A 22,253-nucleotide genomic window follows, 5' to 3' on the forward strand; every position below is an offset into this window, starting at 1 on the left:
CCCACAGCTATGGTGGTTGACTCTTAACTGCCTTCTAAACAAGGGCAATTAGGGATGGGCAATAAATGCCAGTGATGTCCACACCTAATGAATAAAAGGAAAAAAAATGTTATGTTGGAGTTTGCAGGAATGAAGCTAAAACCACCCTATCCTTCAAAGGCTGTAGCATTTTCAAAGTTCTTTTAAATTCTTTTAATTTTTTTAATGTCTCGTATAGTATCGGTTAGCTTAGTTTGCTAGATAACTAAAGTGTAGTGTAGGATGATGCCAACAGTATGGGTTCAATCCCCATTACTCACTGAGGTAGCTCTTAACTGGGACCTGTCTCCTCACCTTACTCCACTAAGGTTATCATGGCATGGGCTATGGTTAGCAGCCCTTGGACAGCCAAAGTGCTACAAAGAGCGAGGGAGGATGTCTAACACCCCTTGTTGAATATGTCGCTCCTCTTTGATTCTTCATTTTCATTTCAGTGTTTTATTTTTCTGTATCACTTAGCCTCCATTCTTTGAGTAGCTCAGAGCCCTCTTTTTTTTTCCCAGTGTGCTTACTTTATCTTCAGTGACCTGGCCCTTTAGTTAATAGCTTGATATTTTGAGATTCCATCTGGGAGAGTTAAAGCTGCTCAGCAACTGCTTCCATTTTAGCTCCAAGCTTTTTTCAGCTGCTTCCCTATCTAGACAGCACATCTTGATCGTACCACTGATGGTAAACAGAAGATCAGGAGCCTAATCTCCATTGGAATGTTTTGCAAGGCCATTATTAGATATTTCTGCACAAATCACTTTTTTTTCAATGTACATATACGTGCAGCAAATGTGACAAGTTTAACTGGCCCATATTTTCTTCTATGTAGTACACTTGGGAGTAACAAGGACTTCGAAAGTAGTTTGTAGACATGCAAGATGTGCTTGAAAGAGCAAACAAGTAAATCTAATCAGTAATTTGGGAGGGAGAAGATGTGGCCTGGCAGAAGAGGAAAGAGAAAATGGGCTGGTATTTTCTACAGCCTTAAGTGCAAGATTGGAATGCAACTTATTAGGAAGGAAGAGTGGGTGAGTGGAATGCTAGTCAGTGGCCAGGAAAAATGTGTGCAGCTTGGAAAATGTATGCTTGTTTCTCTTTCCAGTGACCAAGTATTTCTCTGTGCATAATTCTGCAGAAAGCATGGCCCTGTACTTTGAAAAAAGCTCAAAGAAATGCCACATTGCATAATCAGAAGTGTTAGTAATGGCCAGCTCTCGAATTCCCAGTGGTAACTCTGTGAAGAATTCATCCCTGGCACTATGCTAGCAGATCACTGTAACTTTAATTTTTTTTAATTTCAGATAAAATTATTCAAACCTCTTCAAATTGTTTTGTAAAATTTAACCCGGGCAGAAATTGGACAATGTGCCAGTTTTCTAAGTGCTAAAAGGACTGATTTTTTTAGGGTTTGCTCCCAATGAAAAGTATATACTTTTTAAATTTCACTAAGGGCCAGGCAGAGCAGGAGTGCTCTGGCAAGCTACACAGCAATCCCAAAGACTGTTATCTACCACGATTGCCTTCCAATCGACCTTCCTCTCGCCCCTCCCCACCCTGGTCATCCCTGTAAACTGCTACCAGAAGTTCAACCAGACCAAGTTACTTCATGGTAAAACAGTAAACTCACTGTGGAGGCATGACAGACATTGACGGCTTGCTGCAATAGTTAAAATGAAGAAGCCCAAATAAGGCACCCATGCAGTCTCAGGCCTCCTGGCTCGGGTGGGTACTCCATGCACGTTCTGCTCTTCCACAATCTCTTTCTGAGCCTGACCAAAAGGTAGCTTTAAACTTGAAAGAGATTGACTACCTGTAACTTTTATCACCCAACTTTACAGTCAGAATCAAGTCTGTTAGACCACCCTTGCCAAACACATGGGACCTGCAAGAGCAATTTTATTATTGATTGATGAGATAGACTAACAAAGTGCTTTTTGTTTACAGTCAGTTGAAAAACAACAGCAAAGCTTAGCTCCAGCTTATTAGTCATCAATTGTCTAGGTGTTTCTTCCACTAACATCTGTGAATGTGCTTTGCTTATACTCTGACATTGTGAAACAACAGTCAACAAAACCCAAAACATGGCAAACTCAGGCACCCTACATTAACTTCCAAAAGAAAATGTCAGCTGTCATGGAGTACACAAAGAAGAGAACTGAACTTGCATTGATAACAGTCATGTCCATAATACATCCAGCAGCCTTTACAATCAATACATTCCACTTCAGGTGCAGTTACTCTTGTTACAAAGCCAGCTTGTGTGCATCCAAAATACAAATGAATGAAGGCCCAGATAAGCTGCTTTTGGTGATGTTGGTTAACGTGGAATTTATACTGCCCATCCAACCTAACAGTTGGCGGGCAGGTAAAAAGGCCAAGCGGCCTCAGGTTTTAGGGAACCTCATCCACAAGCGGGATGAGGTTTCCTAGAGCTAATACTAATTAAATAAATCCTTTATTTTGAAAATAAAATCATGCCCCATCTCATGTGATGCAATCATATGAGATGGGACATGTTTCATTAAATTTTTAATGTCTTTATTTTTTTTTTTAAAGCGCTTCAATCTCGCTGAGGCAGTTCTGTGCCGCAGGGAGTTTGAAGTACTCTTTCGCGCGCATGCACGAACTGCGCTCTGGACTCGACTCTCCCTCCTCTGCCCGCTCACACATGTTACAGTCAGTGCTATTATTCAGGATCTATGCAGGGCGGGCCTTAAATGGCCCACCCGCATGAAATCACAGTGCGGAGCCAATCGCGGACGGCGGGAGGCTCCCCAACCACCCTAATCCACTCCCACCGTGCCCGCCCGACATGGGAAAAATTCAGGCCAATGTTATCATTTATGACGGGAATTGATTAGGGAGGTTATACTTCCAGTACAGGGCACTGGTGAGACCACATCTGGGTTATTGTGTACGGTACTGGTTTCCTTATTTACAGAAAGATGTAAATGCATCAGAAGCAGAAAAGAGAAGGTTTACTTGACTAATAAAAGAAATGGGTGGGTTGTCTTATAAGGAAGGGTTGGACAGCTTAGGCTTGTATCCACTGGAATTTAGAAGAGTAAGAGGCGACTTAATTGAAAGCTTTAAGATGCTGAGAGGTCTTGACAGGGTGAATATGAAGAGGATGTTTCCTCTTGAGGGACTGCTCATTGAAGACAGATGAGGAGAAATTTTCTTCTCTGAGGGTACTGAGTCTTTAGTACTCTCTTCCTCCAAAGGTGTTGGAAGGTGTCTTGAATATTTTTAAGGCAGGGCTAAATAGATTCTTGATTAGGTAGGGGGGTGAAAGTTTATCAGGGGTAGGCAGAAATGTGGGGTTGAGGTTACATTCAGCCGTGATCTTATTGAATGGTGGAGCAGGCTCAAGGGGCCGAGTGACTTACTCTTGCTCCTAATTTATAAATTCATAAATCAGTTGTTGCCATCACTTTTACCCTTTCTGATACATTGATAATGACTCACTTTGAATAGATTTTTGGTGTTATTTCTTTGTTGCACAATAAATAAACGTAGGATGTTAGCTAAGTTCTCATCTCCACTTCTCTGAGTAATTCTGCACAAATGTGATCCTTTCCAAGTGACTTGTTGTTTAGATGAGCTGTACGTTTATAAGTTTTTCATCTCAATGTAAGTTTACTGATTCCAGTTTAGGCATCTTCTCAATGGAGCTGTATCCTGGAAATGGAGTCAGGGAGTCATAGGGCAGAAGGAAGAATTAAGCCCATGTTAGGTGGGGGCGTCGGGAAACCGCGATCGAGGCCGGAAGGCGATTTCACACCCAGCATGAAATGCAAGCGGCAGCGCTCAGCGCTGCCTGTGCGGGCAGGGGGAGGAGGGCGTTTTTAAACGAATAAATAAATATTTGAAAAATGTAATAAAACATGTCCTCTCATGTGACTCTATCACATGAGCAGGGGCATGTTATTAATTAAATTTTAAAACTTTTTATTTGCTTTTGGAAACCTCATCCTGCCCATGGATGAGGTTTCCAAAAAAATGCAAATCCAAAAAAAATGCCACTTGACCTTTTTGATGCCCGTTAACTGTAAGGTTGGATGGGCAGCGAAAAATAAAACTTAATTGATTCTTTAATGGCCTTAACAGGCCTTTTAATTGTTGGCATGCATACTGCCTGCTGCGGTGTGTGCCCGCTGACCGAACTATCGCGTGACTATATATTGCCGTTGGGACGCTCACCCAACATCAATGCACGTCTTTTCACGCTCGAGTGGGTCAGGCGTGCAACCATCCGCCAAGCTAAAAATTTTGCCCAAAGAGTAATTTACGGCACAGAAGGAGGCTATTTGACTCATCAAGTCCATGCGGCTCCCTGCAGATCCCATTCCCATCCAATAATAAAAACAAAAAAACTGCGGATGCTGGAAATCCAAAACAAAAAGAGAATTACCTGGAAAAACTCAGCAGGTCTGGCAGCATCGGCGGAGAAGAAAAGAGTTGACATTTCGAGTCCTCATGACCCTTCGACAGACTTGAGTTTGAGTCCAAGAAAGAGTTGAAATATAAGCTGGTTTAAGGTGTGTGTGTGGGGGGCGGAGAGATAGAGAGAGAGAGAGGTGGGGGTGTGGTTGTAGGGACAAACAAGCAGTGATAGAAGCAGATCATCAAAAGATGTCAACGACAATAGTACAATAGAACACATAGGTGTTAAAGTTAAAGTTGGTGATATTATCTAAATGTATGTGCTAATTAAGAATGGATGGTAGGGCACTCAAGGTATAGCTCTAGTGGGGTTTTTTTTATATAATGGAAATAGGTGGGAAAAGGAAAATCTTTATAATTTATTGGAAAAAAAAGGAAGGGGGAAACAGAAAGGAGGTGGGGATGGGGGAGGGAGCTCACGACCTAAAGTTGTTGAATTCAATATTCAGTCCGGAAGGCTGTAAAGTCCCTAGTCGGAAGATGAGGTGTTGTTCCTCCAGTTTACGTTGGGCTTCACTGGAACAATGCAGCAAGCCAAGGACAGACATGTGGGCAAGAGAGCAGGGTGGAGTGTTAAAATGGCAAGCGACAGGAAGGTTTGGGTCATTCTTGCGGACAGACCGCAGGTGTTCTGCAAAGCGGTTGCCCATTTTACGTTTGGTCTCTCCAATGTAGAGGAGACCACATTGGGTGCAACGAATGCAGTAGACTAAGTTGGGGGAAATGCAAGTGAAATGCTGCTTCACTTGAAAGGAGTGTTTGGGTCCTTGGACGGTGAGGAGAGAGGAAGTGAAGGGGCAGGTGTTGCATCTTTTGCGTGGGCATGGGGTGCTGCCATAGGAGGGGGTTGAGGAGTAGGGGGTGATGGAGGAGTGGACCAGGGTGTCCTGGAGGGAGCGATCCCTACGGAATGCCGATAAGGGGGCTAAAGGGAAGATGTGTTTGGTGGTGGCATCATGCTGGAGTTGGCGGAAATGGCGGAGGATGATCCTTTGAATGCGGAGGCTGGTGGGGTGATAAGTGAGGACAAGGGGGACCCTATCATGTTTCTGGGAGGGAGGAGAAGGCGTGAGGGCGGATGCGGGGGAGATGGGCCGGACACGGTTGAGGGCCCTGTCAACGACCGTGGGTGGAAAACCTCGGTTAAGGAAGAAGGAGGACATGTCAGAGGAACTGTTTTTGAATGTAGCATCATCGGAACAGATGCGACGGAGGCGAAGGAACTGAGAGAATGGGATGGAGTCCTTACAGGAAGCGGGGTGTGAGGAGCTGTAGTCGAGATAGCTGTGGGAGTCGGTGGGTTTGTAATGGATATTGGTGGACAGTCTATCACCAGAGATTGAGACAGAGAGGTCAAGGAAGGGAAGGGAAGTGTCAGAAATGGACCACGTGAAAATGATGGAGGGGTGGAGATTGGAAGCAAAATTAATAAATTTTTCCAAGTCCCGACGAGAGCATGAAGCAGCACCGAAGTAATCATCGATGTACCGGAGAAAGAGTTGTGGAAGGGGGCCGGAGTAGGACTGGAACAAGGAATGTTCCACATACCCCATAAAGAGACAGGCATAGTTGGGGCCCATGCGGGTACCCATAGCCACACCTTTTATTTGGAGGAAGTGAGAGGAGTTGAAGGAGAAATTGTTCAGCGTGAGAGAGGAGAGTAGTGGTGGATGGGGATTGTTCGGGCCTCTGTTCGAGGAAGAAGCTAAGGGCCCTCAGACCATCCTGGTGGGGGATGGAGGTTTAGAGGGATTGGACGTCCATGGTGAAGAGGAAGCGGTTGGGGCCAGGGAACTGGAAATTGTTGATGTGACGTAAGGTGTCAGAGGAATCACGGATGTAGGTGGGAAGGGACTGGACAAGGGGAGAGAGAAGGGAGTCAAGATGATGAGAAATGAGTTCTGTGGGGCAGGAGCAAGCTGAGACCATTGGTCTACCGGGGCAGTTCTGTTTGTGGATTTTGGGTAGGAGATAGAAGCGGGCCGTCCGAGGTTGGGCGACTATCAGGTTGGAAGCTGTGGGAGGGAGATCCCCAGAGGAGATGAGGTCACTGACAGTCCTGGAAACAATGGCTTGATGTTCAGTGGTGGGGTCATGGTCCAGGGAAAGGTAGGAGGAAGTGTCTGTGAGTTGACGCTCAGCCTCCGCGATGTAGAGGTCAGTGCGCCAGACAACAACAGCACCACCCTTGTCAGCGGGTTTGATGACAATGTCAGGGTTGGACCTGGGAGAATGGAGTGCAGTAAGTTCAGAGAGAGACAGGTTAGAATGGGTGAGAGGAGCAGAGAAATTGAGACGACTAATGTCGCGCCGACAGTTCTCAATGAAAAGATTGAGAGAAGGTAAGAATCCAGAGGGAGGGGTCCAGGTGGAGGGAGAATATTGGAGATGGGTAAAAGGATCCGTTGAACTGGGAGAGGACTCCTGCCCAAAGAAGTGAGCCCGGAGACGAAGACGGCAGAAGAAGAGTTCAGTATCATGCCGAGCCCGAAATTCATTGAGGTGAGGGCGTAAGGGTATGAAACTAAGTCCTTTGCTGAGCACTGAACGTTCAGCATCGGAGAGGGGAAGATCAGGGGGTATAGTGAATACACGGCTGGGGTTGGGATTGGAAGAAAGGGTGGGGACGGAGGGACAGGCAGGGGTGGAGGGTCCTAGATGGGTGTTGGTGTCGATGAGTTGTTGGAGCTTGCGTTCCTTAGCACTTGAGAGAAAGAGAAAAAGTTTCTTGTTGAGGCGTCGGATGAGCCGAAGGATAAAATGAAACTGGGGGCACGCGCAGCTTTGAAAAAGGGTACGGTGGTGCTGCTGGAGGGAGAGGTCGAGTGTGTTCATATGGCGGCGCATGGCACTGAGTGTGGATAGCATCCAATCCCATTCTCCGCTCTATCCTCCTAGCTTTGAAAGTTTATTTCCCTAAAATGTTCATTCAATTTCCTTTTGAAATCATTGATCATCTCCATTTCCACCACCCTCATGGGCAACAAGTTCCAGGTTATTTCAACTTGTGAGTTTTAATTATTTTGTCGAAGTGCCTACTTTTCCTAATTTTCCAATTTGGTGACAAGCAAAGTATCCTTTGTTTTTGATGGGACCTTCACTGGGGTGTTTACAGTTTCTTTATACTCTGATAGAGTGCCCTCATATCTCCCCTTACCATTTCTTTGGATTGAAATGTTTTGCAGTATAATTTATTTTGTCTTTACATTCTTAGAATTTAATTGCCTTATTGTTTTCTTTGACTTCCCGATTATCATCTGGACCAAATGCATTAAGGAGATTGAGTTTGGCCTTTCTCTACTCAGTGATTGCATACCAAGAAGCGTTAGAACTGGAGCACCATTCATTTTTGCATTTCATATGGTCTAGTACCTATTTGTAAAACACTGGCATCAGTATCCTGAAAAATAAGTATCAAAGCAATCAAAGCCTCATTAACTCTATCGCAGCAGCTCCTTAATAAAGAAGTGTCTTAGGTACAGAAGTGAATGATGCCTAGATTTGAGTCACCAAACTGCCTTGCATTACAGTTTGGATTGAATTTGAGATCAAATTGCTGACCTCAGTTAGGATGCCCACAAAGCTACTGAGTGAATGAATTAATCTTTTCTTGCCAAATTATCAAAATAGGAGGTTTGCCATCAAGTTATGCACCAACAATTGTTGATTTACTGCAAACCACAATTATCACAACTTTATTTCAAACATTGTATATAGAACAATTAATATATATATTTAGACAGTTACCTAGCAATTTGACTAATACAAAATTAATTACTTAGAGGATGTAAAAGCAGCTCAGTGTATCATTGTAACTCAGTCTTAACAAGTTTGTTGAACATGAAATTAACATTGAGACCAGTGTCTCAAATTGTGAGATTACCCGAGAAATAAACTTTTTAGAAAGCTGTCAAGTTAACAGCAACGGATCATCAGTCTATTGAGCAGATGGTCTTTGTGGTAGTAGCTAACAATGTTTCCAGAATATGGACGACCTTGTCTTTATGAGCGACATGGTTGAGTTGATCTTTCTGACTCCCCTGGGATGACAATGCCAATTTCTGGAATATCAAGTTGTCGAACCTTTGGTGGTTGGATTATCTGTTTCGCTCGGATCTTCTGTTCAGGCTGAATCCATCTTACACACGAGTGATTGTGTCTAAGCCAGGAGGCTTCACTCTCACTATCCTTGATCTCACACAACCTGTACAATTAAGTGGCACACACATCTCTGACTATAAATTGCTGGTACGGCTGTAAAATTTGGCTTAAATAATTTCTCACTGTGCCTTCAATATACTTTGTAATTGTTAAGATACCCTTCTACATCTGTTAGGTAAAGATTACCACTGAGAAAAACAGAAGAATGATCTAACCACCAAGGAGAATCTAAGGTCCACTTGGAATTGTGCCAAGCACTCTCTTTACATACTTTAAATTCAAAGAAAAAACGCTCTCTGTTCAGTTGACCAATCTGCTTAACATTAGAACCAAGGGTTTTACTTCTTTTGGTGGCAATAGTTTCTCATATTAAGTGTCTTGGAAGATGTCATAGCTAATGATGCAAGGATAATCAGGCATACCAAGTTTTATTTTCCCACTAACTCCTTGGTGTTTCTTTTAATAAAGGGCCCTACACAGGATCAGATATGACATACCATATTTATGTCCCTCAACAAGCCATTGCTGAGTACCATCCTTAATGTTAGCTATTTATTGCTGATCAGAAATAATGGCCTTAGAATTCATTCACATAGCATTGTAGGCTTTCCTTCATTGCACAAGGACTGACAGCGTCACGAGCCACTACCTGCACCACGTTAAGTTTTAATATGGGCGAGCTGCGTGTGCCCGAACATATGGGGCAGAACTTCATGTCCTGCAGGCGGGCGCAAGTTTGACCCGATTGGGCGTAAAATAGCACGCGATGGCATTGGGCGAGCATCCCGACGTCATCACGCACTCGCACAATATTTCAGTCGGCGGGCGCGCGCGAGAGTTGGTAGTGTGCCCACGGACAATTAAGGATCTTATTAAGGCCATTAATGTATTAATTAAGTACGATTTTTCACTGCCCGTCCAACATTACGATTGGCGGGCGGTCAAATCGGCCAGGCAGCCTTTGGATTTTTGAGGAAACCTCATCACCAAGCGGGATGAGGTTTCCATAATTAAATTAAAAATAAAACGTTTTTACAAAGTTTTTATAATCTATATGTTCATGCGAGGGAGCCTGATGTGTGGACAATTTTTCCTGCATTTCCAAATCTTTATTTCATGGTTTTAAATTCTTCAGCTCCCTGAGGCAGCTCTCTGCCTTCAGGAAGCTTTCATTGCACACTCCCTCGCGCCTGCGCTGACTTCAGCACTCGCCCTCCTCCCGCTCCATCCTGGCAGCGCTGGGCTTCTCAGCGTTAATTGGCCAGCCAGCACAAAATGACACTCAGGGGCCTGTTTCCCAGCCACTCCCGGGCCCACCCACCGTACCTACACACGACCCGAAAATCCTGCCCATGGATACAGCATGGTCCTGACATCATACAGCCCAATAGGTTGATCTGATGCTAGAATGCCTAAACTGGATAACACAGATCCTGGCAGAATCTATGTTGTCCACCCTTGAAAGAAGAAGCCTGAAGCTGCAAGATTGCCCTGTATTAACATTCTTTAAAGGGCCAGACATCCTGATTGTAGGCAAGTAAAATTTATGGTATCTTTTCCATGGAAAGGGTCTGAAAGTACCCTGGAGTGTCTTTAGAGGTGTATTTGATGACTGGCAGGGAAATGGAGCAGATGCTGCAAAGAGGGCAAACTTTGTGCCATGGATTTCTCCTTGTGCCTTGGCAATGACAGAAGACTGGCTAGCTGTCCAGCGCACCCAGCATCACGGTTGCATGCTCACTAAGTGCTTTCCTGTATGTATGCCATCTAATCGAGGTCCTCATCTGAGTCCCCTGCAGCAGCCTACCAACTCACCCTCCTGCAAGCTGGCAAAAGAGTCATTCTTTCATCCTGGCCTGCTTACAACTTACACATACCCAGTGTCTCACCATGTGTTGAGTCCATCCCCATGCTAGCCTCCAAGGTAAAAGATGCCAGTGTCTGTGCTGGTGGTTGTGAGTGTCAGATAAAATAACAGGACTTCTTCACCAGTGCTGTGCTGTTAATCTCTCCCTTCCTCCTTGGGCTGCTGTGGCTGGGCATGCAGTAGCTCCTGGGGCAGAATCTTCCATTCTGGAGTATAGGTTGCGAGGTGGTCGCAGAAGTAAGAGTGATTTCCACTTGGGAGCGGGATGGCTGGCGATCTCACGCTGGCTGGCTCATTAGGTATGCATGCACAAGGAGCTCAGCAAATCTCGCGGCGGAGCGGGCAAGAAGTCATCGCCCCCACCCTCAGCTCAGGAGCTTGAAGGTCCAGATGCCATATTTAAAGGGCACCCAAGCAGGCATTCACTCACTGAAAGCCAGGAGCATCAGCCTGGCTGTCGGTCGAGAGGGGGAAACCTGCTACAGATACCAGAATGTCGCAGAGCAGAAGAGTGGCCCCATGGCTCAGCGATGCCTTGCTGCAGGTGCTCCCCCAGGCCATCTGGGAAAGACAGGAGGTCCTGTTCCCCAGGAATGGCAGCCAGAGGCTCTTCCATCTGACCAAGGTCGCCTGGATGGTGGTAACAGGCAGGTAAATGCCAGTGGGGCCCACAATCAAACCTGGGTGCAGTGCTGAAAAAGGATGAATGATCTACTGCTCACTGCAAGGATAATGGCATTACTCACAGGAGCATTAGGCAGTGTAAATGTTCGAGCGCAGAAGAATGTCAGATAGGAGGATCTTGTGTAGGGCTCAGCAGCAGGTGGAATGTATGGACTGAATGTGTGGCAGCCACTTCATGTGTCTCCATCTCACCTGTGGATGTCAGAGCTGCATCTAGGCATAGCAACAGAAAAAGAAAGATAAAAACATTTTGCAGGCACATTTGCAGCACAGGTGTCCAATCACCATACAAATGATTCACACTTATAAATATAAGTTTAATTGCATTGTGTTCAGATTTATTGTATTCTCATTATGCTGCTAGTTGCTGCAATGGTCATGGATTTAAGGGTTTGCATTTTGTTCCCTGTCATGCTGAAGTGATTTTACCCATATATCAGTTATTGTCTCACATCGTTAGTAGTGTCATCACTGAGATCCTGAAATGAGTATGTTTCAGCCTTGGCCCTCAATCGTGAATGTGCGGCCTAGGTACACATCAGGCAACCCAACAGGTACTGCTCACTCATTTTTGAGCCCCCTGAGAATGCTGCCAGCTCAGTGTTTGCAGCCAAGTCATTGCATGTCCTGCTGATGTCCTGATGTGAGTAGTGAAGAGGATGTAAAGAGGCCTCAAGGGGAGTAAGACAGGCTAAGTGAGTGGCCAGGAACATGGCAGATGGAGCATGAGGGGCAAAAGCATGAGGAGTAGAAAACCAGAGTCTTTCCTTGCTCCTGAGATAGTGAGAATTGTGGATGGCCAAATGGAACTGGCTGTCCTTGTTTAGAAGTAACTGTAAACATGCGGGTGTAGGCAGCAAGGAAGGAACAACTGCAAAGTTGCCAGTTTACTACAGCCTTGGTGAGACCTCACGTAGGGTATTGTGTGTCCTGTTCATCCTTGCCTAGGGAAGAATAGCCTTCTCATAAAGGCTTTGCAACAAAGGTTCACCGGACTGATTCCAGGGACAGGGGGATTGTCCTGTGAGGTGAGAGTGAGAAGAATGGACCAGTATTCTGGAGATTGTAGAGGACTGGGAGGCTGTCCTTGGGAGGCATAAATACCTTTTACAGGGCTCTAGTGTGGATGGTAGGAAGGATGTTTCCCATAACAGGGGTGCCCAGAACAATGGGACACAGTCTCAGAGTAAGAGGTAAGCCATCTAGGACTGGGATGTGTAGGAATTTCAACACTCAGAGGGTGGTGAATGTTTGGAAGTCTTCACCCTACTGGGCAGTGAAGACTGACCCAAATCTTCCGATTAACATCGGATCAGTTCCAACCAACAATAATCACAGGAAAAAATACACACTTACTTACCAGCATTTTTTAAGGCCAGGCTTCCAATGCTGGCCACTCCCTGAAGCCTCCATTGCAGAAAACCAGGCAGGACTCAGTGCAGTGCTGGGGAGGTCAAGCCCTGCCCCTTTTTATGACAGTAGCTGACGGACTCTGATAAGTGAGAATTTAAATGTCCCAAAAACTTGTTTTAATTTCGCTTAGTCAGCTCTGTTTCACAGCAGAAAATGAGCTTTTCAATATCTACAATTATTAAATATCCCATGCCTGACATGTCTAAATCAAATTACTTGTAGTTCTTTGAATGAACATGTCAAGACTGAGTGAAAAACCCGTGGCCTTAAGATTGCCTCAAGTTGCATAGTCTCACTCCATTGACAGTGCTCACCCCACCTCACCCTGACAATGGGCAGAGTTTAGGCCTCGATGGGTGGGCAGGCCCCATTGGCTCGGCAGCGGGCGGGCAGCCGATCACCGCCGCCGAAACGGGCCCCACCGCCATTTTAAGTGGGCGGACCAATTAAGGCCCGTCCAGAGGGTCACACAACAGGAAGCGCTATGCACTTCCTGTGTGCGGTTGCTCTTTTGCACATGCGCGGGAAAGAGTGCACTGCTCCCTGAGACTAAGTGCTGTCTCAGGGAGATTGGTAAAAGCTTTATAAACATCAAAAATAGAAAAATAAAAAAATTATTAGCATGTCCCAATATCACATAAAGTTTATTAAAGTTTTTTAAAACAGACATGAAACCTCATCCCGCCAGTGGATGTGGTTTCATGTTTTTTCAGAAGCCCGCCGGGGCTCCTGGCCTGCCCACCAACCTTAAGGTTGGACCGGCAGGGCCTTTAATTGGCTTAATTCTCCTGTCAATGGCTTCAATTGGCCATTGACAGGTTGGCGGGTGGACATCTGATTTCGCTGTCCGGCTGCTTTCCTGAATATTTAAATGGGGCAGGATGATGTTGGGGGTTCCTCCCGACTTCATCCCACGTCATTTTCACATCGGTGAGCAGGTCCCGCCCCCAACTCGCTGACGGAAGAATTCTGGCCAATGTTCTCCTGCCTCACTCACCCCGACAATGTTCTCCTGCTTCCCTGACCCCGGCAATATTCTCCTGCCCCACTCACCCTCTTTGACACTCTAGCTGATTTACTTAGAGTTCCTCTGGTTTTATACCTGCTATGAAAAACTGTAAATAAATCCAGGTGAAAAATAGGCTAATATAGGGCAAACAGCTCAAGTCTGCATGGTTTTGGCCAATCACAAAGCAATCCAGGCAGGATAGAACTGGCAATTGGAAGTTTAAACTTCCCAAGTAAGTATTGACTAGTCTTTGACTATCTGGAGACAGAAAGATGTGGGCCCTTTTACACGGCTCTGCAGGGCCAATGCAGGGCCAGGGTGTCCAGGACAAAAGGACACAGTCGCAAAGTGGGAGGTAGGCTGTCTAGGACTAAGATAAGTAGGAATTAATGTAGGAATGTACTGAGTGTTTGGAAGTCACTACCACATAGGACATACTCTGTCATTGAGTATGCTGAACTAGTAGATCGTTAGACTTTTACCTAAAGACCCAGGACCCTCGAGGATATAATTGTCACATTGTTGTCATTCCATGGGCACGAGGAGCTAATCCCTTCATACCTCCCTCCATCCTCCCCTCCATTTCTCACCATCCAACCCCCTCGCCTCGCCTTTGTCAACTTGAGTTGCCCATTGGCACAGGGTTTATTGCAGCTGTTGACCTTGCTGGGATCTCAATGAAAGCTGAGTCAGGAAGCAAAACTTATATGCTGCTGTCATTCTGAAGGCACATATTTCTCCCTCATGGAGAACTTAATTCGGAGGGGGAGCTTAATTCTGTTGAGTTGGCTTTTTAATGAGCATGCCTCATATGCAAAGTGTCAGAAACTTGCAAAAATGTATCCCGCCGTTGGGAACCTGATTAACCCACAATTAAGTTCTTCCTCCTGCCTTTCTTCCTGCCTTAGGCAGGCCCGAAGATTCTGCCCATTTAAAACAGAGATGAGGAGGAATTTCTTCTCTGAGGGTAGTCAGCCTGTGGAATTCTTTACTGCAGAGCGCTGTAGAGGCTGAGATAGACAGATTTTCAGTAGTGGAATCAAGGGTCATGGGGAAAAGGGAGGAAAGTGGAGTTGAGGATTATCAGATCAGCCATTATCTCATTGAATGGCGGAGCAGACTCAATGGGCTGAATGGTCTACTTCTGCTCCTACGTCTTATGGCCTTATGGTCAATGCACCTACATCCTTCCTTAAATAAGGAGACCCAAATTGCACACAGTATAACTGCCCTGTATAACTGAAGCATAACATCCTTACTTTTATGTTCAACTCACCTATAAAGGATAGCATTCCATTAGCCATCTTAATTACTTGCTGTACCTGCATACTAACTTTTTGTGACTCATGCAATAGAACACCTAGATCCCTCTGCACCTCGGAATTCTGCAGTCATTCTCCATTTAAGTAATAGTCTGCTTTTTTAGTCTGTCTGCCAAACTGAACAACTATACATTTTCCCACATTGTACTCCATCTGCCTGACTTTTGCCGACTCACTCAACCTAGCTATATCCGTCTACAACCTCTTCATGTCCTCTTCACAACATATTTTCCCACCTATTTCTGTGTCATCTGCAAATTTAGTTATCATGTATTGGCTCCCTTCATCTAAGTCATTGATACAAATTGAAAAAAGTTGAGGCCCCAGCACAGACCCCTGTGGGACTCCACTCGTCACATCCTGCCAATGCAGAGGTCGCCAGTAGAATTGAGAAGAAAAAATTAGTGCTGAAGGTGAAGGTAATGGTGCTGAAATCATGCAGATGCGGTGAGTAGAATGTTTGCCCACCTCCACTGGATGGACACAGGCATACCACAAATCACAGCTCCTAAACACAGAAATTGAGACACAGGAACTTCATTTGTTTAAATAGACATCACTATAGTTTTGATTAAGTTAATTGGATTTTTTGTGGATATCTTTAAGCCAGAACTCCATTTTGAGAACACATCATGCAATTTACAGGACAATTTCCTACAAAACTCAGGCCTTTCAATGTAGATTTCTTAATGGCAGCTCAACTAATATGTTTTCCATATCATTCCAACTACTATCGAGTCTGTTTGTGCACTGCAGTTTAATTCTGCATTGGAAACTTGGGGCAGGATTTTCAGCTTGGCGTGCCAGCGCACGCCTCACATGCATGAGCGTGAAATAGCACACAATGATGTTGTGCGAGCGTCCCAATGTCATCATGCACTCGCATGATATTTTGGTCGGCAGGCGCACGCAAGAGTCGGCAGTGCCCTCACCCACAATTAAGAGGGCTACTAAGCTCATTAATCAATTAACAAAATTGAGTTTTTCGCTGCCCATCCAACTTTACCGACAAGCGAATAGGCCAGGTGGCTATTGCAATTTTTGCGAAACCTCATTCACAGGCGGGATGAGGTCTCCAACAATGACTGAAAAAACATTTTAAAATTTTAAAACTTATTTTTCACATGTCCCTGTTCATGTGACAGAGTCACATGTGAGGCCATGTTTTCCTTATTTTTCGAATCTTTATTTTTCATTTTAAAAATCTTCAGCTCCCTGAGGCAGCTCTGTGCCTCAGCGAGCTTTTGGTGAGCGCTCCCCAGCGCATGTGCAAACTTCAGCGCTCGCATTACTTCTGCCCCCACCTCTGCAGCGCTGAGGCACCCAGCGTGCGTTTCACACTGGCTGGCCATTAATTGTAAGCACATGAAAAACACAAGCATTGCATAAGGAAGGTATCACCTTTTCACAGAGACAGAAATTGTCAATTTGATTCTCAACGGATATTGTCTGACGTTCATGTTTGTCTCTGTCGGTAAAGAGAGTACCAGCCATAACCAAAAGGTTGCGTTTAACATAGTTTCATGATCCTTTCACCAATTCTATTTCTCATACCAACACCATGTGTATGCATGACTTCTAATTAATTTTAATTTGAGGATTCAATTGCAGTTTTCATCTCTCCCATCACATTCAGCATATCAAGTTATGGAACTCAACCAATTATATTCTGCAGTGTATTGTAACAGCTATCTTAAACTTCATCTTACATACAAAAACCACAAGCGTTTGACTGCTCTAGCCTCTAGCATGACGTATAAAGCAGTGTCTGACTGCACTGTTGGACACCCTTTGATGTAAGTGCATCTTGTTTGCCAGCAAGGGTTTGCATATCAAAAAACCACAAACCTCTCTTTTTCATTGTAGTACAGGTTTAGAAAATTAATTTATGTAAATTCAACAAGAAGCTGTAAAAGATAGCCAATTATTTAATTTAACCAATCAAAATTTCTAGTCCTGTTGTGGGTTGACCTGGTTCCTTAGAGATCTTCCTCCAAAATAGATTCAAACCAGTTCTTTTTATTAACAAAAAACTGGCAACTGATCTGCCCCATCCCTTTCTGCATTTGAGTTCCCTTGGAAGATGAAGCTAGGAATGAAGATTGTGATTGGATAATTGTATGATCAGTTGGGATGGCATGTTTTTACCTCAACATGTTTAATAGCATTACATATTGTGAATGACATATTGACAAATATCCATTTATTTTGTGACCATCTTGTGATCCCAGTTTGGAAACTCCTAGCCTGTGCCAATTTTAAAATCAGCAATTTCTTTCTTAACTAGATATTTATTGAGTGCTATTTAAAGGCATTTCATCATCGCACAGTCTCAGCTGCGTTTGCTGGAGCACAATCTGCATGTCTACTTTTTGTTGGTAGGAGAGGTTCTTCTCCAGCCTTCATTGTAGCGTGTTAATTTTAAACCTGTATAGAATTTGTAATTTACTGTACTGCACTTTTAAAAGATTGGTATGCAAATCATTGCATAGATTTTAATGCTATGATTGTGGTCCAGTGCCAGAAAACATAAACAACACCTTACAGCAACTTATATCTATATAGCACCTGGATAATAAAATGTCTTATGGCACTTTACAGGAGCCTTATACAACAAAATATGACACTGAGCCACATAAGGAGATGGGTTTTGAGTAGTGTCTTAAAGGAAGAAAACCAAATAGAGAAGTGGTGACATTTAGGGAGGGAATTCAAGGGATTTGGGCATGGGCAGCTTCACCATTGGTGATGCGATTGTTAGAACCATATCTTCAAGAACTGTTTTTCTTTTAAATTTAGAAGGATATTGCATTATTTGGACAATTGGGATTTTTTTTTAAAGGTCATAAGTTTGCCTTGGAGTGTGAACAAGCATGCCTTTTCCAAGCAATCACCTGACCAGCATGGCAATTGTGGAGGAGAGCTATTTGTTTATTTAAACAGCAATCACATTAATTGATGGGGGAGAAAACTGTTTTAAAGGCAAAGGCCTGGTGATTTACTGGAAATCACCTGACGGAGGAGTTTTATGTTTTGAACTTATTGTTTTGCACTCAGTTGGGAATGAACTGAGAAGGGGAAAAGCTGCCTAACTGGTGCTCTCCTTGCCTTACTTGAAATCTAGTGTGGTTATCAGTATCCAGCTAGGATTTCTCATCTTAGGGGAATTTGTTTGTATTTGGAAACCTGAGAGGCTAAGATGAGAACGATTGATCTGGTTCTATTTTCCTTCATGTCGAAGCTCCATTGGTGAGAACCTCCAGTCACCTACTGGGATTAGCGATCCGTCCTCACATGAGGGAGCACAGATCGACAGCGTCAAAATCCTTTGAACTTCATCCTTTTCAGAAATCTTTTTCTTCAATTATCTATCTCTGCAGAGACCCTATTTGTTTGTCCTTTTTGTGTATATGTGTGTGTGTGTTTTAAAAAGGATAAATAGTTACACTTCCAGATTACAAATTGTATGTTAACCAGTTCTTGCAACTTGTTTTAAAAAAAGAGGTTCTGTTTTTGTTATAAACCAATCATTCTGAATTCATTGAAAGAACTATGGTCAAAGTCCTTTTTATTCTGGGTCTAAAAGTATCTAAGGTAAATACGTGGCTATTTTAGTAAGCAAATTAAACATTTACGCTAATGATACAACCTGCAGTGTAGTGAGGCTAGATAAACTCCATCCTGGTCATAACATGATTCAAATCAGGAATGTTTAAGAAGCCGGAATTAGATGGACACAAATATCTTGGTGGGTTTTGGGGCTGGAGGAGATGATAAAGATAGAGATAGGTGAGGCCATGGAGGGATTTAAAAACAAAGATGAGAACTTTAAAATCAAGACACTATCTGACCGAGAGCCATTGCAGGTCAATGAAAACAGAGGTGTTTGGTGAGTGGGACTTGGAGCGAGTTAAGCCATGGGCAGCAGAAGTTTGCAGAGGGTAGAAAGTGCAGACCAGTCAGGAGTGCATTGGAATAGTCAAGTCTAGAGGTAATGAAGCTGTAATAGCAGATGAGCTGATTGATGTTACAAAGGTGGAAATAGTAATGGTGCCAATATAAGGTCAGAAGCTCATCTCGGTGTCAAATATGACATCAAAAATCTAAAGCTTTTTAAGGAGTCAAAGCTTTATGGCCTTGTAATTTTGTTGATTTTTTTTCCCCTCAGATTAACCTGCAACGCACTATGAGAGTCACAGGATTGATTAGCCAAGGTGCTAAGAGACTTGGCAGCCCAGAGTATGTGAAATCATACAAGATTGCTTACAGCAGTGATGGCAAAACCTGGACTACTTACAAAGTAAAAGGCACCTATGAGGACATGGTAAGATGAAAAAATTGAAATGCATTTCAGTCATATGCTTTTATTTCAACATCTAAGAGTAAGTTAGACTTCAGGATTTGTGGAAATTTGATTCAAGTACATTTTGTTCTTTCCATGTACTTCAATTCTCTGTCTTCACTTTTCTTATCTTTATGGTAATTTATGCTGTGGTACAGTTTTCCAGATAGCAGCAGCCACATAGTACTTGAACCAAATGACTGTAGGTTTTTTTGGGCCATCACCGTTTTAAACTCAATCCAGTCCCTCCATATTCTAACACAATGGTAATAAGGTGCTCTGGTTGTTTCTATCTTTTTGCATCCCAATCTGGAGTGCTAAAGCCAGTTCCCTCACTGTCAGGGAATCTCAAACTAGGGGACATAGTTACAGAATAATCGGACACTCATTTAAAACTGAAATGCGAAGGAATTTCTTCTCTCAGAGGGTAGTGAATGTCAGGAATTCTCTACCCCTGCGAGTTGTGGAGGCTAGATCACTGAAAGTGTTTAAATACTTAAAAATACTTTAAAATATAGATTTTTGAAATATTGGGGAGCTGAAGGCTATGAGGGGTTGGCACGAAAGAGGAGTTGAGCCCTGGGGCAGGTCAGCTAGGATCTTATTGAATGGTGGGGCAGGCTTGAGAGGCTGAATAGCCTACTCCTGCTGCTATTTTTTATGTTATGTTCTTATGTTGTATTACATGGAAATGACAACATGGAAACCATCAGTTCACCCAGCTAGCCTGTTTTCATGTTTTTCCTGAACTTTAGCATTAGTTTTAATCACATATGCTCACCCTATTCCTGTATCCTATTATTCCCTTGTTGGCATTGCCTTTGCTTCAATCACTAATGCTATGCTGCTGCTACCTTCTTAGAACAAATTGGATAATTGATCCTGTTTTGTATGATTCATAACACCATGCCGAGTGCACTTACCGACTGAGTCAAGGGCAGCTCAAGTAGGTTTTTCATCACTGTTAAAAATTGAAATGTTCGGCTTTTAGGAGTTAATCAATTTTCTTCAGACAATAACAAACTATTTTTTGGAACAGAGCTAGCTATGCAACAAAATGTGGTCTCATTTAATTTCGCCTGCCTCATTTAGATAAATTGACAGACTGAAGTGACATAGGTAAATTAAAAACTCCAATTTCTTTATTTCCTGTATTTGTGAGGTAATTATAAGTCAAAAGTTTGAATAGCTGGTATTAACTTATATTGCTGAATCTTAGATTATATCATTAAATTAACCTCAACAATTACCGGTAAGAGAACATCAAACTGAGAATGATTAATGTATTTTCTGCTAGATGCAAATCCTGCTTAACTGGATGGATAATTTATCCTAACAACCTTGAAGTCCTTAATAGAATGAAGGGTCAATGTGGAACATAAACATATTGGTTTGTTTGAACAAACTAATATAGATTTTTCTATTTGCATTATTGTTTCCAAACTCAACTATCAAAAGAGACTTGTGGTTACTTGCTTTTTTCTCTCTGTTCTGAACAACCTTTCAAAAACTTTTTTGAAAATTTCCCCTTAAAAGGTATTTTAAAGGTATACAGAACCCACTCTCCAGTTATTTATTTTACAATGACAACGGAGTGTTGGCCTGAGACACATTCCTCCTTCCTGTATGTCTTGTGTGGTGGAGAAAGTAATGTTTCTTGAAGGCTGTTTTAGCTAGTCCTGAAAATATACCAAATGGTTTGCTTAATGCTTCTGATGTTTAGTAAATAATCATTTTTCCCTTACAGATAGCACCAAAGTAAACAATAGTGAGGCATTAGGTGGATCCAGACTAAGCAATGCAATAAGGACGAAACTAGGTTTAGTGTGCATTTATGCAAACACACAAGGCATGGTAAATTTGAGCTTCAGGCGCAGATAGTCACATGGCAACATGGTGTTGTGGCGATAACAGAGACCTGGCTCAAAAAAGGGCAGGACTGGGCTCTAAATATTCCTGGATGCAAGATGTTCAGTAAAGATAGTGAAAGAAAGAAAGGAGGAAGGGTGGCAGTATTGATTAAGGAGAGTATTACAGTGTTAGAGAGAGACGATGTGCTGGAGGGGTCAAGGACAGAATCTATTTGGTTAAAGTTAAGAAACATTCAAAGTGTCATTATATTACTGGGTGTATACTATTGGCCCCAAATAGTGGGAAAGATATACAGGAGCAAACTTGCAAGGAAATTGTGGAGAGGTGCAAAAACTATAGAATAACGACAATGGGAGACTTTAATTATCTTAATATAGTCTGGGTAGTGATAGTGTCAAAAGGAAGAAGAGTTTTTGAAGTGTGTTCAGGAGAATTTTCTTGATCAGTATAGTTCCAACCCAACAAAGAAGGTGGCATTGGTGGATCTATTTCTGGGGAATGAGGTGGGTCAAGTACACCAAGTGTCAATAGAGGAACATTGAGGGATCGGTGATCATTGAACCATGAAGTTTATGTTATTTTATGAGAAAGGAAAAGCTTTTAGCTAGATTATAGGTACTTAATTGGAGGAGAGTCAATTTCAGTGGGATGAGAATGGATCTATCTGTCCTGGGTATTGGAATCAAAGTATGGCAAGTAAAACAGTAAAGAAACAATGGGCTGCCTTTTAAAGAGGAGGCAAACAAAGCCAGGCCTTCCTGGATGACAAAAGAGATAGAGAATAAGATGAAGCAGGAAAAGGGGAGCATATCACAGATGTCAAATTTATAATTTAAACAAGAACCAGACTGAAAATAGGATATTCACAGGAAAAGTGAAAAAGAAAATGACAGAGGTAAAGAGGGAATATAAGAAACTTTGGCAGCTAACGTAAAAGGGATCCAAAAGTCTTCAATAGCTATAAAAAAGTACAGGGACAGGGTCAATAAGGGCCCAAAAAAGGGGCACTGGAAGTAGAGGGCATGGTTGAAATACTAAATGGGTACTTTGCAACTATCTTTGCCAAGGAACACGATGTTGCCAACATCATAGTGAAAGAGGAGGTAGTGA

General features: G+C 43.2%; 1 protein-coding gene across 1 annotated transcript in view; it reads left to right on the forward strand.

The window, feature by feature from the left end:
* Positions 1–22,253, forward strand: part of LOC121276884 (EGF-like repeat and discoidin I-like domain-containing protein 3) — a 318,995-nt gene that overhangs the window by 227,380 nt on the left and 69,362 nt on the right. Inside the window, exon 7 of the mRNA XM_041185494.1 lies at positions 19,098–19,253. Within this exon, the coding sequence (XP_041041428.1) occupies positions 19,098–19,253 (156 nt within the window). The remainder of the gene's footprint in view (positions 1–19,097; positions 19,254–22,253) is intronic.

Source organism: Carcharodon carcharias, chromosome 4 (genome assembly GCF_017639515.1).
Source record: "Carcharodon carcharias isolate sCarCar2 chromosome 4, sCarCar2.pri, whole genome shotgun sequence".
Classification (NCBI taxonomy): Eukaryota; Metazoa; Chordata; class Chondrichthyes; order Lamniformes; family Lamnidae; genus Carcharodon; species Carcharodon carcharias.